This window comes from Aquila chrysaetos, chromosome 13 (genome assembly GCF_900496995.4).
Source record: "Aquila chrysaetos chrysaetos chromosome 13, bAquChr1.4, whole genome shotgun sequence".
In the NCBI taxonomy this organism is placed as follows: Eukaryota; Metazoa; Chordata; class Aves; order Accipitriformes; family Accipitridae; genus Aquila; species Aquila chrysaetos.
In genome coordinates this window covers 23579850-23596864 of record NC_044016.1, presented here as the reverse complement: position 1 = coordinate 23596864, position 17015 = coordinate 23579850, and the positions used below count along the sequence as shown (strand labels likewise).

The window sequence follows — 17015 nt, the reverse complement described above, 5'->3', positions numbered from 1 at the left end:
GAGAACTTAAAGGCTGCTGTGTACGGGAAGAACAGATATGTCAAGCAAAAATTTGTGACATCCTCTGGCGGCATAATTTTAACAAGAAAATGTTTTCTGCTGAGTCTACACACATGTAACTTGCATCTGCCTTCAGCAAGTAGACAGTAGGACCTTGAGCTACCATTAATAACCACTTACATCATAAGTCAGTGAATCTGCCTCATTGGCTACTGTAAGGCCTGCCAGTTCTCCAAGACCCAGCTCATTTTCAAGGGCTTCATCTGTTCCCATAATGAAAGATTTCCCTGAAGAAGGAGGGAATGTTAAAGCTTCCACTGCAAGAAAATAAAACAAAAATATCCTGAAACATAGGTTTATACAACATTGATTAATAAAAGCATAGTTTCCACTTCCAAAATACTAAACGTCTCCCAAGTAGCCGAGGGCAAAAAAATATAAAGATACACATAAAAAATAGCCATTCTAAAGATAATCACTGTACTTACCAATAAACAGTATCCTCTGAACATAATACTTACACTTGAGGTGTGCACGTCTCAAGACAGTAAGCGTAATTAGCCACAGGAGGGAAGAGTACACTACCATTCGCCCATATATAATGCAAAAGTAACACAGAAAAGCTCAGGCCCTTCCCCAACTCAGCTATAAAATATGCAAATAGGCTCTGGAGAAGTAGCAAAAATGTAGATAAGAATAGCTGGTGGGAGCAGCTGGACTGTTCCTTCCTAAAACCATATCCACACACATCCAAAAGCATGTCTACAATGAAGCAGTTTACACGCACTCCAATCTAGCAATATGACTGGAAGCTGACAATTCATCACTACTTGTAAAATCAGTTTAACTACCAAACAGGTTAGTCAGCACTGAATTCCAGGTTTTTATAGCAGTATCCAAACTTACTAGTTCACAGCTGCTATAGCACGCCTATAGGAGCTCCAGTCACTGTAACATAAACACGTCCATAGGCAGATTCACTAGAAATGGCAGGATCAAAGGCTAAGAGGAGTACAGTTCACACGCATATACCACATAAGACTCTGTACCGAGTGCTGCAACTCAAAAGAAGCTGTGTCTTTACCAACTTCCCTGTACAATAGCTCTCCAAGTCTACACATCACAAAAGGGGGACTGAATAGATGGAAATGTGTTATCTTCTGGACACAAGAGACTTCATTCAATTTTATACACCTTTTGTCTCAAATTACAAGGGTTTTTTCAGTAAATTACAATTTTTTCCCCTTTTAGTGCCATTGTAAATACAAGCCTTGGCAAATACTGTTGCTACCAGGGAGAGTAGAAAGGAAAAACCATCTCATTCTCAGCATCTTATTTAGTCTAACAGCACCAACACTAAGTTAAAACCAAGCAAACTATGGTTTACAATGAATAGCCTGATCTGTTCAGGCTGCTTCCCTCTTGTCCCAAAGGCATCAGATTCAGATGCTATTCAACTCCCCTCCAGTCCGCCCAGCGTAAAGCAAGCTAATCTTCCTGTCTTCTTTCCGTTCCACACTCATACCTCTATTGAGTGTCCTGTTTGCTTTCTATTACTTTTTACAACCAAATAAAAGCCTTTCAAGCTCTGCCATTTGATTAGGTCTCTTAGTTATTACCTTTTAATCACAAACATCTCTTACTTTCTTCACCCTGAAGCCTAAACTACCATTCTCTTTTTCTCTCTTTTGAACTTAGGATGTAATATTCCACTCAACAAGCAATACATATAGGACATCTAATTTGAAAAGTTACTAGAATAAAAAAAAAAACCTGTATGCCAAAAATATCATAGAGTCTCAGATTCATAAAGGAATACACAGCTAATACTTTGTAATACTGAACTCTGATAACAATCAGCTGTCCTCTTCTGTTTTTGTGAGAGTCCATCTGAGTCTCTGAATTAAAAAACACATTCTGGAAAGGACATGAAAATAGAGCTCTGCTAATACGGCTCTCAGTACATGTGAGAAAAGTTGGAAAGGAAACATTCAACAAAAAATTCCTCCACTTCTCAAAGTGTTGCTAAGTTACCCCCTTCGTTCATAAAGAAAATCACTGAGCGTTTAAGAAATAGAACTACTGAGATCTTTGGTAACTATGCCACACGCCGGGGCTTTTTATGCATCTTAATTATAACTTGGCCGACCTACTTTTTCATGCTCACTGAAAGACTGCTAAGTGAAACCCGTGTTTGGCTCATTTTTCAAAAGACATATTTACCATTTAAATAAAGAGCATGATATGATCTTCCACAAATTAATGTAGCCTCATGTATTTATTATTGTGCTGCATATTATAACAATTCAAATGCTGAATCAAATAGATGACTTAGCAACTTTCAGACATAACACTACAGTAACCACATGCCTCATTGCAAAGATGTGTGGCTTTCCATACTTGGACTAGCTGCTATGAGAATTTTTTTTAATTTTTGGAACACATTATGGAAATTAACACACTGGCAAGCTGTAAGTTGTTCTGTATGATTGACTACACAATCACCACATGCATTTAAAAGCTATACCTAGTCCCTTTTGTTTACCTGCAGAGCTTGTATCTTTGCACTTAAAAAAAGAACACATACATATATGTGTGTGTATATATGTATACATATACATACATTTATAATTATGTTCATAGGGAGAAAATAGATGCTCTTATGTCCTGAGAGTTTATGTTCCACACTTGACTGCCAGGCCTGAGTACAAACAAAAGCAAGTGACTTAAGATCCTCATATCCACCAAGTGCCAAATGTTCAACGGTATTCAGCCAAGACTTTACCTAGGTAGGTGTCTTGACCTTACTAATAGTGACCAGAGGGGAGGAATGGAAATGCCATTTATCACACTTAGACAGAACTCATAATGCTGAATCAGCATTTGTAAAGTGCTTGGACAGTCTTAGAGAATGATCTTTAAACAGAAGTAACTATAAACATCTACCCTTTACAAAGGTGTATGCACATTTTTAATACTTACCTTCATCCGTCCTGTTTATCTCATGTTCAATGAGCCTTGAGCTACTGGGCCTAGAAGAAGGTGCAACAGATGGCTGTAATGAAGGGAGATCATCAACATCTCTCAAGTTTGCAAGCATATCTTGCAGCTTTGACCTGTTGGGCCCTAACCAGAAAAAAAAAAATAATTAAATGGTTTATGCATAGTTCATGACGGCACGACTTACAGCAGATATACTACGACAGCACATGCAACAATGGATCCTACCCTACATTATAATGTTACCACAGAAAAACTAATGAGCACCTATTTTCATCAGTAACTAATCATCCAGCATGAAATGAGTTTCTTGAAAAGAAAGTGATAGAAGCAACTGAGAATTGTGAACGCACAATTTTCCCCACATTTATCAACTCATACTGCTGCTTGCATGGGATGCTGAAGAATGCCTCCAACTGAGTCACACTGATTATTAGAATATTTACTTTTCCAAAACAATAGCGGACATTTGTGAATATTTTAAACTTTGTGCATCAGGTACTTTGTGCAGCATATTCTTATGACAACATGATTATTTTAAATTTATTTGTGCAGTAGTGCAGTATTGTGAACTATATAATCCAAAAAGTTATATTAAAAAATATAAATGCAACTGGATTCACTGGCCTACTTCCTGAAGCTACGTATGGTGAAGACCCATGCCCTTCTTGACACTTACCTGTGCTTTGCTCCATCATTTTCCCACATCCCTGTTTTGACTGTTTTATATAGGATTGAGGCTGAAACATATCTTCGGTAGTTTTTCCTGTTGTAAGTTTAATTAAGAATGGGAAAATGTCTTACCCATAGTCCATTATGTTTTTTCCTAGACCAGTAAATAATACAGCTATTTTTAAGCAGCTTTAACACAGAAGTGTACTCTAATATATGTATTCTCTCATAAAACCATTCTATGATTCTATTATTACTTCACAGGAGTGTTTACTACAGCCTTGCAAAATCATAGTTTACTAATGCAGTTGCAAACTCTACTTTGTCCACCCTAACATAATGACTGATAATAAACTAAATTGTATTTAACTTGTCTGTCACGAAAATATTACTTGATTCAGGAAAACAGTAGGTAGGATTTTGCAAGATTGTTTTACTGTAATATCTGATTTATAAAAACAATATTTTACTTAATAGCAGTTCCGTGTCTAAGCACCATTTATGATGAGATTAAAGTCATAGAAACAAACTTTGTACAATTTAATGTCAAGATATTTAGTCCCTTCTTTTTCCCTGGACTTCCTTCCTCACACTCTTCTTCACTATGTGCAATATCATGAATAGCTGAAAACACGCTGTGATTCTTCCTGATTTTTCTGCATTGATGCCCTTCCAACGATGGTTTGTCCATGGAAAGATGCTTAATTTCTGTACTGCAGTAAACCATTTGGTATCCCAAGATCAAACCAATCAAATCAATCCAAAAGGTACTGTAAGTGTACTGAGCAGTAGTTATCTTCGTGAAGGAGCACTAGATGTCCAAGTGCTGCCTTAGATCAGGAATTTTTCTCATAAATATATAAAACATGTTCCAGTAATATATATGTCTATATTAACAATTAAATATTAAGTTTTATTATAAAAAATAAAAAAGCACTCAACAGCTGTTCAAGAATATAATTTCAACAGTTTGATTAAATAATTTCTGCTAAGTTAACCCTACAACTATTTACCCTGAACTACACAGAACGTCTGTGTATTTTAAAAATAACAGACAAGTTACAAAAATCAATTTCACTGAAGTCATATATTGGTATGCCCTCTCCATCTTAACTATAAAGAAATTTAGAGTCAATTTTGTGAATCGTGAACACTTTAGTTGGCCAGCTCAGCTTCTTGTCAGACTTGCAATTTATTTCCAGTAACTTAAATGATTCCAAAGATGACAAAAATATCACTTGAGAAATTTCAAGTATGGTAACAATTTACTTTTTTTCATCAAAAAGAAAAAAAAGTGGTTTAGTTTGTGTATTTGATAGCATAATTTCAGCAACATAACCAACTGCTGAGCAGCAGCTTATCACAGTATCAATACAAAAAGTAAAACAAGTCAGCCTCAATGATGCGAGGATCTGACGCCTTTTGCGTCGTTACGCATGTCTCTTCAGAAGTGAGAATTTTCTTGGTATTCATAAGCATCTTCCCACAAAGAGAGAAACATCCCTCAAATTTCTTACTGGGCTACATGCAGTATTATTAGTTTACATCATTCACATATGAATTCTCAATATGGCTAGACGTTTGAAATATAGCTGTGAATACAGTGTTTCATTTTAAACACTTCATCTGAGTTCAAAAAGTTTTAAAGCTTACTTATCAAAAAACATCAATTTTACAAAATAGATTTGTATTTCAAGAAATATAACAAAAAATACAATACAGGGCTAGAAACTGTATCTCAGATACTGATCACAGTCTTTTTGTTTGGATAACAATACCCAACATTTTAAAAAGCTAGTCCCACAGGGATGAAAGTCAATAAATAAATCCTGTGATTTACAAATAAACTGATGGTCAGAGTTGCTTCCTATTTCGAGCCCTGCATAACAAATTACGATGACAGCATGATTTTCATGTTGTGAATGTTAAGTATAAACAGGGGTAGAAATTAACCTGTTTTCTCCCTCTGTCATCTAATAGGATACTCAAGACAGTTTCTGTTTGCTTTTTTTTATTTACATACCAGACTTTAACTCTTCCTGTGAAACTGGCATGTTTCCAGCTAAGAAAGGGTTCTGAAGTCTTCTATATTAAAGCGTGAAGTATTAAACCAATGCCTTTTACAATTTAAGTTTCTGAATAACAGAAGTATAATCCATGCTCAAAGCAAGAATTTTTAATTAATCCAACACCTGGTTGGAAGAAGTTATATCTAATCCACCTATTTATCAGGTAACTTGATTGACTGTCATTAATTTCAACCCCTGAGAACTGGTGAACAGGAAAGCAGTCAGGAGCAGCAAAGTAAAAGAGTAAGTAATTTTAGGAAAACATTGAAAGAGAGATAGAATTAAGGGTGTGAAAGATGTGAGATTTATGATTTTAAGGTGCAATGTTTTCCACTTACTCTTCACCCCCTTTTTCCCCTTGCGCTCCTTTTTGTATTGTTCCTTGAGTTTGGTTATTACTCCCTGGTCGACATTCCAGGCTTCAGGCATGAGACACTGGTCTTCCTTTTCTAAACAAAGTAAAACAAATGAAACATCCTTTTTCAATAACGTCACCAAGTGATCTCCACTGAAGGAGGTAACAGCTGCTGTCAACGGCATTTGTCTTTTATTTTAAACAGACAGAAATAGCACCAAGCTTGTGAAAGCTGTAAAACTGCTACTCACATTCCACTTCTACTGCTCAGAATTTTCTTAACAAAAAATTGAGATGAAATTTCACATGCCTAATTTCTATAACCAAGCACATAGCTGTTCAGAAATGTAAGCAACATTTACTTTAAAATAAATCAGGACGTATTTTTCAGCTTTTTTCTCCTCTAGGGAAAGAATTATTACATCTAGAAGCAGCAGCTATGTTACTGGTCAACATAACTTTACAACTCAGATGTTGCGTTGCATTTCAAATTCTCATTTCATTGCCTTTGTGCTATGTTGTCATTTACACAAAGCAGCAACACATTTAAATCATTTTGGAACACAGTATACATGTCACTAAGGTTTGAATAAAATCTTAAAGCACTAAAGCCATGAAATTTCACAGAAACTGGAAGACCTGAGTTACTGAGTTACTAGTCTTTGAGAAAATACACAAAACATTTCAACATGCCTAATGAAAAAAAGAATCCCCACTTTTAAAAAACAAACAAACAAACAAACAAAACAAACCAACCCATCTCTCAAATTGCTTCCCCTGTGACATGATACAGGGAAGTATGATACTCGGAAATTTTGAACAAAATGTGTTATGTGAGTTCAAAGCTCTAAGTCATTTTTTCCATATATAGAAAGACTGTACTGAGGCAGCTTAAAAAAAATAATTTATGAGGAAAAGCTGTATTACCTCCCTCCTCACATATATTTATTTTCATGACCATTACAGCTACAAAATTTTTTGACATGCATTATCTTTTTGCTTTTTTTCCCCATTAAAATCTCAACCTTATTATTTAAAAATTAATTCCTTTCAGACCAAGTTTGCTTTGTACATCAATAAACTATTCTAGACCTTTTAAAATACGAACAATAATAAACTTATCCTCAGACTAATATGCAGAAAGAGTATTAAATGTCCATAGAGGAAGCAGAACACTATCAGTCACAATCTGAAGGAGTCACTATGGTTGGACAGAAGATACAAAACCAGACATGGGTTATTATGGGGACTGACTTGTTAGAAATAAACTATGCTGAAAAACACCTAGGGATTCTCCATCAACATCAAATCAAACAGGAGTCAGCAACATACTCTTGCAGCAAGGGAGATCAATCCTATCCTGGGCTGTATTAACAAGAACATAGAGAGCAGGGTGAGGCAAGCGATTACTCCCCTCTGTTTGGCACTCATCAGACCACACCTTGAGTACTCCATCCAGTATAATATTTCTTATACTGGGAAACCTTGTAAATGTAATGCTAAGTACCTACTATTGACATAGTATAGCAAGTCCAGGGAGCCACTAAGATGGTTAAGGCAGCTGGAGCAGGTGAGCTACAAGGAGGGGCTGAGACTACTGTGAGTGTTCGGCAATGGCAGAAGAGGCATCTTGGTACTGCCTACAACTACCTAATAGGCAGGTGTAGAGAAGACAGAGACAGACTCTGCTTAGACTTGCATTACAGAAGGGCAAAATACTTCTTACTATGAGGACAGTCAAATACCAGAATACTGCCCCTGAGAGTTTATGGGAACTCCTTTTTTGGAAGATACTCAAAACTTGACCAGAAGGCCAGAGTAACCTGCTGCAAATGGATCTGAGCAGGAGGTTGGACTAGATGATCTCTCACCCCTTTCAGTCATGATCCTATACTCAGGAGTGACAGATTAAATCAAGACCTGAAGTCTTGAGACATTAGGCTTTTTGCAGCTGCTATGAAAATACAGAGGTATTAATAAGCTGAAGAGAGGCTCTAAAAAAGATGGTCTGTGGGCTAAGTCATGTCCTCTTAATACACATGCCCAATTAAGTACCACTAATGATCACAAATTGTGTGAAGAACTGAAAAGAGTTATGAGAAAATCATGCTTGAGACAAACAAGTACGTATTGTTTCTGGGACCAGGTTATAAGTTTTAATCATGCTTTTCCTCCCTGGCTAGACAAGATTTTTTGCTCTCCTCCAACAAAAAGTTTAAATGAATTTATATTAGAGTGTATTGTTGCCAGGAAAATACTTAATACATTAATCTTCTACAGACTGTCCCAGGATGCTTCCTGCATGTCCCACAGGTTCTGTTCAACCTCACAAGTGGATCCTGAACTACTACCGTGCAAGTGCTTTATAGTTTAAAAATTACTTGAACTCTTCTGAGGACCTGTCAAGCCAAAAGGGTTCAACAGATTACTGTAACTGATCACTAGTGGTTGGGATCCAAAATGAAGCAAGGACTTCCTTTGTTTGCTTCTATCCTCACTACACAACATCACTCTTCCATGCTACATTTAACAGTTTCACTTAAATCAAATTAAAGTGATTCATAACAGCAGTTCCTTGAAGAAGCTTATTCTTATATCCAGTTACAATAAGAGACACAGGTTGTGAAACAAGTAACTGAAAAACGTGAACGTCTATACTCAAAAAACCCCTTAGTATTTCTAGAAATGAAACTACTACTTTCCATGACAATTTATTTTCAGTGTTAGACTTTTGCTCATTTGTACTGAGCTGTCGTCAATGAAAGTAAAAATAAACCAGAAGTGTGAATTTGAGAACAAAAAAGCTCCTGTTGGCATACTAACTTTTCAGTGACACAAGCAATAGCTACACTTATCAAGCATAAATGGATAAAATTTAATATTAAAGACAAGTATCAGAACAACCTAATACATAACATTCCTAAATTTGTTTGGTGAACAGAATACTGACTGCTGTATCTAAGGATATTGAGGCACATCCTCTTAAGCAGAGAGACTACACCACACTGTACAATAATTTGGAGTCCAGCCAGGAGCTGGACATGGCTTCAGTGAAATACAGCATCTTGGAGCTGTTAGCTAATGTGAGATCCACAGCTCCCATGGCTTATTTGTCTGTCGAGGTTTCAGATCCATTATAAAGCTCAGTTACTTCCCATTCATCTCCCATAGTCCCCTCTGTGTCCACTTATGCTTAAGACTTTCCAGAGCAGCTTAAGGAGGAAACAGCTCCCCATCAAGATATTTAACCAGTCTCTTCCTTCTTCCCTTCCCTATGCAGTGGGTTTATGCGGAATAATTATGTCAAGGTAAAGTGGATGCTGGCATTCTGGATTGCAGGACACAAACCTCAAAGGACAGAGAACAGTTTGTAAAATGTCTCTCTAATGACTAGGGAGCGTAAAGATCTATTCTTCTGATAAATTATAAAAGAAAATTTGAGCAACTGAATAACTCATATTGCCCAGATTGCTAACACACAACAAGAGTACAATTAAATCAGTCTTTATGACTCACATTACTCTCTGTATCAAAGTGGGAGAAACCAAAGACGACGAATAACTTTCATGTCATAACTGTAAAATACAACTTTATCTGAGCCCTTCATTAGCATGGGTCACTGGGAAAACACATTGAAATTCCACTCCTAAAATTCAAATTCTGTCTACCTTATTATTAAAGAAAAGGAAAAAGATACTGACCAAAAACATAAACCTTGAAGAATCCTTAAAGCAGTATACAGAAAAACGAGAATATTACATCAAGACGACTTCAGTCTGCCAATTATTTACTGTAGGAATACTCAGAAGGTGCTGTGATCATGACAGAGATCTCAATCAATCAATCACTCACAATATATTCTTAGCACATTTTTTTTTCTCCTGGTACAATCCATTAAACTTCCTTACCCCAGTCTGTTCCATCTCCTGAACTTCTTGATTCCCCATCACCTTCATCAGAGGTAACCAAAAAGTCAAACTCTTTCAAAGCTTCTTCTGTATCTCTGTCTTCACTGCTGTCAGATAGCACTCTTTTCCTTACAATCTGAAAGGTCAGGAAGGAGACAAAAAAGCTGAATCAAGTTACACGCACATCTTTATACCGAGCAGTACCGTCTTGTCTTCTATGCAAAATCCTAACAGGAAGTTAAAGAAGCAGAAAAGTATATATTAATAAGCAAATCTGGAATAAGCATACAGACTTTGTTCAAATTTCTAAGTCAAAATGAAATTTGTCTGTAGATCTTTCTTCCCACGAACACCAATAATCGATCACTGGATAGTAAGTCTACACTGACCTAGACCACTATTTTTTTTTTAATACCAGAGAAGTACAAACTTTCTCTTAATACAGATTTAAAAAAAAAAAAAAAAAAAAAAAAAAAAAAAAGCAGCAACACACAAAACCCACAAACAAAACCCCCAGAATGCTGTAAAAGGGACTTCAGCAAAACCAAACTCACTCTGCTTCTCTGAAAATAGCCTTTTTAACTCTCATCCCTGAAATCACTCTACATGTGGACCAAAAGACAAGCCTAGGGAAAAAAAACAAACCAACTGACAAGAGATAATTTGCTTAGGTTTAGCAAAAAGCATTCCATCCTGAATACTTTCTCAGATATTACTGTTATTTAAACATGGTACTTCCATGTTTAAACTGCATTTCCCTTTCAAATTCAAAAGCAAATTTGGTAAAAAAAAATTATAAAATTATCAAATTTTGGTAAAAGAACAAATACATGTTTTCATGAAGGACCACATTGTATGCTTTCTGCATACAGAAATGCAGTAAATTTACTTTTCCTCCAATAATCAAAATGGACTAGAAACTTTACAGTTATTTGACTAACAGGTGAGTTGATGCCATGATACATGAAATCTGTAGCATAAATTTCTACAGAAAAAGAAAAATTACATTCATCACAGCATTTTGACGTGGCACCTTGTGAAGGGTCAAGTCTGAGAAGACTTCAATATCCAATAGTTGAACATCTGCCAACATCCCATCGTTCATGAGGATGAATGACTGTTTCCTCTAAATACAACGAACCAATTTCAAAACCTGAAGCAATTCTAAATTTCAAGCTTCATTCCTTCAGCAGGCTTATTGAACATACTGTATTACAGATGATGTTACAGAAGAGTCTCAGACATTAGTTCACAGCCCATGGATGAGAGGAACAAGCTTACAAAGCTCCTCTTTAAAACTGATGGGTTTTTAAGTGTTCATTCTTAAAACTGATCATAGAAACAATCACGTCCATCATAACTCTTATCTACTTCAACTGTTAGGGAATGCAACTCATTGAATAAATATTAACTTTGAAAAGAAGAGGATAAAATTGAGTACTGATTGTATGTATCTATCTTATGTGATCATATGACCAAATCATATAGCAAAGTATAGATCATGAGGGAGTTTCAGGTATTTAACTGAATAAACAACAAAAAAGTTTATTAACCACATGTTAGAGTTTTTCCAGTTATACTTTTTCTTCTGTCCACAAACTATTTAAAGAGAAATGTGGTATTTCAGTTCTGTACCCTACAAGGACAAATTTCTACAAGTAATTTTAAATATCAATACATTTATATAAGTATTCAAGAAACAATGCATTTTTGACGTGCAACATTACGAACAATACCTCCAAACTATCTGAAAATTGTAAAAAAAGGACAACCGCTACCTTAAAAATTGTATCCAATATATATAAAAAATACTGGGCAGGATGGAATAGTAGAAAGACAATTTAAAAAATTTTAATCTCTTGCTGCAAACTTAAAGCAATAGAGATGATAAAGCTTAACTTGTATGCACAAACTCAGATATGCATATATAATTCCTCTTATGCACACATGCTTGGACAGACCATCATAAAGATGCATTAATGATTTGCACGTGTACATACACAGTGATATACTTTGCATATAGGCATCTCATTAATCTCATTTTTTCTGTTCTTCGTAACTTTTTCAATTATTTTTTTCCACTCACTGTTGCAGTATCAATGATTGTTTTCTCTCTTCCTTCAATATCTTCTTCATCTTCTTCATCACTAAAGTCTGCAGCTGCATTTTCAAGAAACTTGAAGGTCTCTAGCAGAGAGGCAGAGTCAGTCAATTCAGGTTTCCTAAACAACAACAACAACCACCACCATCATGAGCCGAAAGAAATCATAACAACATCACTTTTGCAATTTACCAGTCTGTTCTGTATTATGATGTCCAACAACACGAGACTAAAATAAGCCTACAGATAAAACTAGACTATTACAGGTAAAGGGCTTGTGGATTAAAAAACTAAACATTATCCATAAATTATTAGAAGCAACTGTTTCTCATGCAGCTGCAATTACCAGGACAGACACTTCAATTTTTTATTTTAAAAGCATGTTAAAGCAACGTTCATCTGGTATGTGCCCAAAAGCAACATCAATACTGATATACCATCACTGAAAGCCTCAGCAGCAAGGATATGAGTTACAGATACTAAGTTGGCCTCCCACATGTACATCAGGGTACAGGAAAATTTTGCTGCTGCTATCTGATGTTCCTCACCTTTCTGGGAAACATCAAGCTCTAGGTCTATCATTCATTAACTTCTGAGACACGGTAAATTTGCCACTATAAAACAATATAATGGGAAAATGTCACTGATGACTAAATAATGTTTATGTAGATGTTAACATTAAACAAGCAAACGGATGAAGACTGGGTAAAATTACAACTGCACTAGCACAAATTCAGGCAGTGCCTCAGAACAGGAAGCGTAAGGGTTGTCATATTAACAACTGAAGAGCAAGAATCCAAGAAGCAGGACTGTAACCATTATTAAAACTCTGATGAAAGTACAATTAAAGAAATCCTAAAATTAACAACAGGTACCGTGTTTTCTATGCAGAAGACGCACTTCTCCATCAATCCCTCAAAGATAAAGTGGTTAAAAAAAAAAAAAAATTCAGTTTGAATTGTAATGATTACTTCCAGTAAACCCTTTTGCATTCTTTATATGACTTTACAGCAAAGACAAGCTTTATTGTTTCCTTACCTTTAATCAGTAGTCTTTTTCATAGTTCATCACTAAATGCACGTCATCTTGATTTTCACAACCACTGAAACAACAGAATTCTCTCTCTCTTTCAGAATTGTAGCTCTAAATTGTCTTGAACAGTCACCCTTACTACTAGCAAGTGTCTTGCTAATGCTACATTTTGCTTCTGCTATGACCCATTTCAAAATGTTCAACTAACAAGCCTATATAGTAAGACCTATTAAACTCCCTGCAGTGTAAACACCTGATTATCTGCCCATCACCCACTTATTCCAGTGTTTCTTCATAACACTTTTCAAAGGTTTATTACAGGAAACATCCAATGGCAAAAGCTCTGATGTGTAATAAGGCATGACAAGCAGCACACTTCCTTCTTTACGCAGTCTCTGCTCAAGCAGTTCTACGCTTACATGACAAAAATTAGCAGGAGTGGCTTCTTCATAGCCCCAATATGTCTGCATCTCACTAAGACTATTTGCTATTCTATCCTTTTTTCATTTACTCATCTTTACAGCCCAAAAATACCAATAAAGATTTCACTTGCCATTAGAAATTCCACATACACAGCACCATAATATACCATGATGTATAGTATGTTTTCATGGTCACTGGTTTTACTGAGAATATTCCTTCCACTTCCCATAGCTTATCTTAAGATAAGAACAAATCTCAAACATGTTTCCAATTTGCCTTGCTTCCTGCAGTATTTTGACCCTCTTGTTTCTATGACACACCTGAAAGCGCTCTGTAATATTTTTCCTTTTCTTAAGTAGTCAATGCTTTGGCAGACTATGATACCTCATGAATCTGTAGTAATAATGTACATTTTCACAGAAATCCTAAGGTACTGTTATTTCACTGTTTCCAACATACAAATCTTGATAAGACAAAACTCGTAATGTGCTTCGCTTGACTAACTTCTTGATTTTCAGCAAATTTTGTGTGTCCTGGTCAGCTTTTAGTGGACTAAATCATCTGACCACAATTGTATTTCTGTTTTTTCCTCTCTACTTTGCCATGTAAAAACATCATGGCTGCTGATCTATATTAGCAACTATCAGACACGCTACAGTAAACAACATATGAACCAATACCAAACAGAGAATGTAAAATTTTAATCAACAGAACTTCCTATTAAGCGACAGATATTGTTCTACAGGTACAAAAATTTGTAGTAATTCATATCTAGATTTGGCTCAGTCCTCATTTGATCTTAAATCAGGCTTTCTCACACTGAAGTTCAAAGTGACCACCGAAAGAGAAGGTTGTATCTTTTTTAAGTAACTGGTCTGAATTCAACTATCATATTAACTGTTACATACTTTATTGGGCAGGTCATATACATAATTGTATATCTCTATTTACACAGTAGGGTAAAAGGCATCTCATGCATTGCAAAACACAGTAGTTTATCATATTTCAGAATTCCTGCACAGTACAAGAAAGTACAAAGTCAGCATAGTACCACAAAAGATTATTTGTGCTAAGGCACAACTTCCGAGAAAGAATTCCTAAGAACTAAAAAAAGAAAACAGAAGTGACGGAATATTTAAACTATTTAAAGGTTCTACAGGGAAAAGAAGCCTCAAGCTGACAGACAGGTTGCTTGGCTACATTGTACTCCAATACACTTTAGCAGTCAAATCAAAAGTGACTCAATAATTGAGCTACTTTTCATTTAGCTATTTTTGATCCTTTAGCAGCACATAAACATAATGCATTTTAGATATTACTGTCAGCATGAACACTTAGGAATACTGTAAAATATACTTAAGAAAATGTCTAGCCTTAGCTAATTTATGTTATGTACTTAGATGGCAATTTGAAGCTTGCTTGTTTCATTATTTTCCATCTGTTTATTTTGTTTCTCTTATGGGGTCTTTCACAAAGCAACATAAAAAAGTAGAAGTGGCAAAAATATATTCAGAGATAGGGTAGTATAATAAATGACTATAAATTCCATTTTAGAAGAAGAAATTTCCAGGGCTTTTGCAGTCTAGAATACTTAAAAAAAATCAATGGGTGAAAACAACAGAATAGAGCTCCAAAGGCGGGGACTGATACATGCACTGTAGTATTACAGGCATGAGTGAGGCAAGACTATGACAAGGTTCAGGACCTGTTGCAAATAAAAAGAAGAAAAAGCCCAAAAAGGTCTCAGAAAGGACAATTCCTCTTTACTGGACTGTCCTGGATCAAAACATATGTAAGGGAGAACATAATTTTCAAAGTGCAAGAACTTAGGTGTTGCTTTTTTCTTCTTCCCCAGCCATAGCATTTAAAGAAAAACTGCTAGGGAAGAACAAACCAGAAACCCCAGACAGCAAGAGCAGCTACAGAAGCTGCCAAGGCAGCGAGCATAGAGCAACCAGATTTTGGCAGGACTTCCTCAACCCTGTGCTCCTCAGCTGCTTGTTCTGAATCTCTTTCCCACTGCTCCTTCCTCAATTGTACTCTGCAACAGCACCCTTGCATGGTTTTCTCCCCAGCACCTAGCCTTGCCTTCTTTCCTTCAGGGTTTCATCCCAGTTGACTTACCACTTCCTAACCAAACCTAAAAAAAAAAAAAAAAACCAAAACCAAATCATTTAACCAATATAACATCTTCTATCAGATACTCTGTGCATTGCATCCTCCTCTCCAGTGGCCTTATCCAGTTAGACAGGAAAGTCTTTGGGGCAGAAAGACTACCTGTTACTTGTGTCTGCACATGATTAAGTACAACAGGACTCATTGCTTCTCACAAGGATAACAAGTACATTAAGTAGTGCCAAAAAGTGAAGTATAGCTACACTAAAGCTGCTGGGTTTTCCATCTTACTAGTAACAGATGGGCAGTGCGCAGATTTTGTGAATATTACTCTTGACACAGGGAACTTCTGATCCCTAAAGACACTTTTTCCTGTTTAAAACACAAATTTCTTGTTACAAATGGGCTCATAACTGAAGTACTTACCTCCCTTAAAGCAACATAAACCTGAAATCACATGAATATTTTTCTCCTCAGGAGAAGGTGCCAGAACTTTCTGCAGCTGTGACTGCCCTGAAAATCTCATCCCAACTTGAATTTTACAGGCTGTTCAATTATTCAGATTTGTCTTAACCCCTCGGCACCTTTAAGACTAAATAATAATATCTTCCCATGAAATCTAAGAAATATGATTTATGGATATTCCACATGTATTATTTAAAGCAAGCATGGCTCTCGCTGGGTATCAGCAGGCCATACAGCCAACTCTTCATTTTCTGCCCTACAGTGACATGGCTCAAGACAAGTTTTTTGTGTAAAAATCCAGTTGTCCCTGACATTGAAATATTAGCAGCTTTACAAAATGTATAGCGTTCAATTGGCTTTCTACATTTAATATTCAGGATCTTAACATAAGTCCTGTTTCTTACTGAGTGAAAAGTAGAAGCCATAACCTATAGGAAAGGTGAAGCTGCTAATGTGGAAACTAAAACAGCACACTGATGATACCTTTCCTGCTCCCAACATGATCCAGAACGTTTCATATTGCAAAGTCAAGTTTAACTTAGACTAAAGCCACACTACAGACATATATTTCCTTTGTAACCAACACATTCAATACTTCTATCATTACCTTCTCCTTTGTTGATAATAACTCTTGCAAGTCTGTGGTCATGTCCAGGGAGACTCTCAAACTTCTCCCATGAATTGCCCAACCACAAGGCCATTAACTGTCTCAGTCCTACTCACTCTCCCAAAGGAAAAACTAGAGGGTTTTTTTGTTTGCTTGTTTTATCCAAGACATACACAAGTTATCTTAAATAAAACCAGATTTTATTGATAAATTCAGAAGCAGGAAGAAATACCACAGTAAAGTTAAATAAACACAAGTCCAGCTTAGG

General features: G+C 36.0%; 1 protein-coding gene across 4 annotated transcripts in view; it reads right to left on the bottom strand.

The window, feature by feature from the left end:
* Positions 1–17015, bottom strand: part of STRN (striatin) — a 73818-nt gene that overhangs the window by 22839 nt on the left and 33964 nt on the right. For 2 of the 4 annotated variants that reach the window (XM_030035037.2, XM_030035038.2), the window contains exons 6-11: positions 12091–12226; positions 10005–10140; positions 6080–6190; positions 3680–3766; positions 2983–3126; positions 181–317 (exon numbers count right to left, since the gene is read on the bottom strand). In XM_030035037.2, the coding sequence (XP_029890897.1) occupies positions 181–317; positions 2983–3126; positions 3680–3766; positions 6080–6190; positions 10005–10140; positions 12091–12226 (751 nt within the window). The remainder of the gene's footprint in view (positions 1–180; positions 318–2982; positions 3127–3679; positions 3767–6079; positions 6191–10004; positions 10141–12090; positions 12227–17015) is intronic. The other 2 variants (XM_030035039.2, XM_030035040.2) reach the window with 2 other exon arrangements.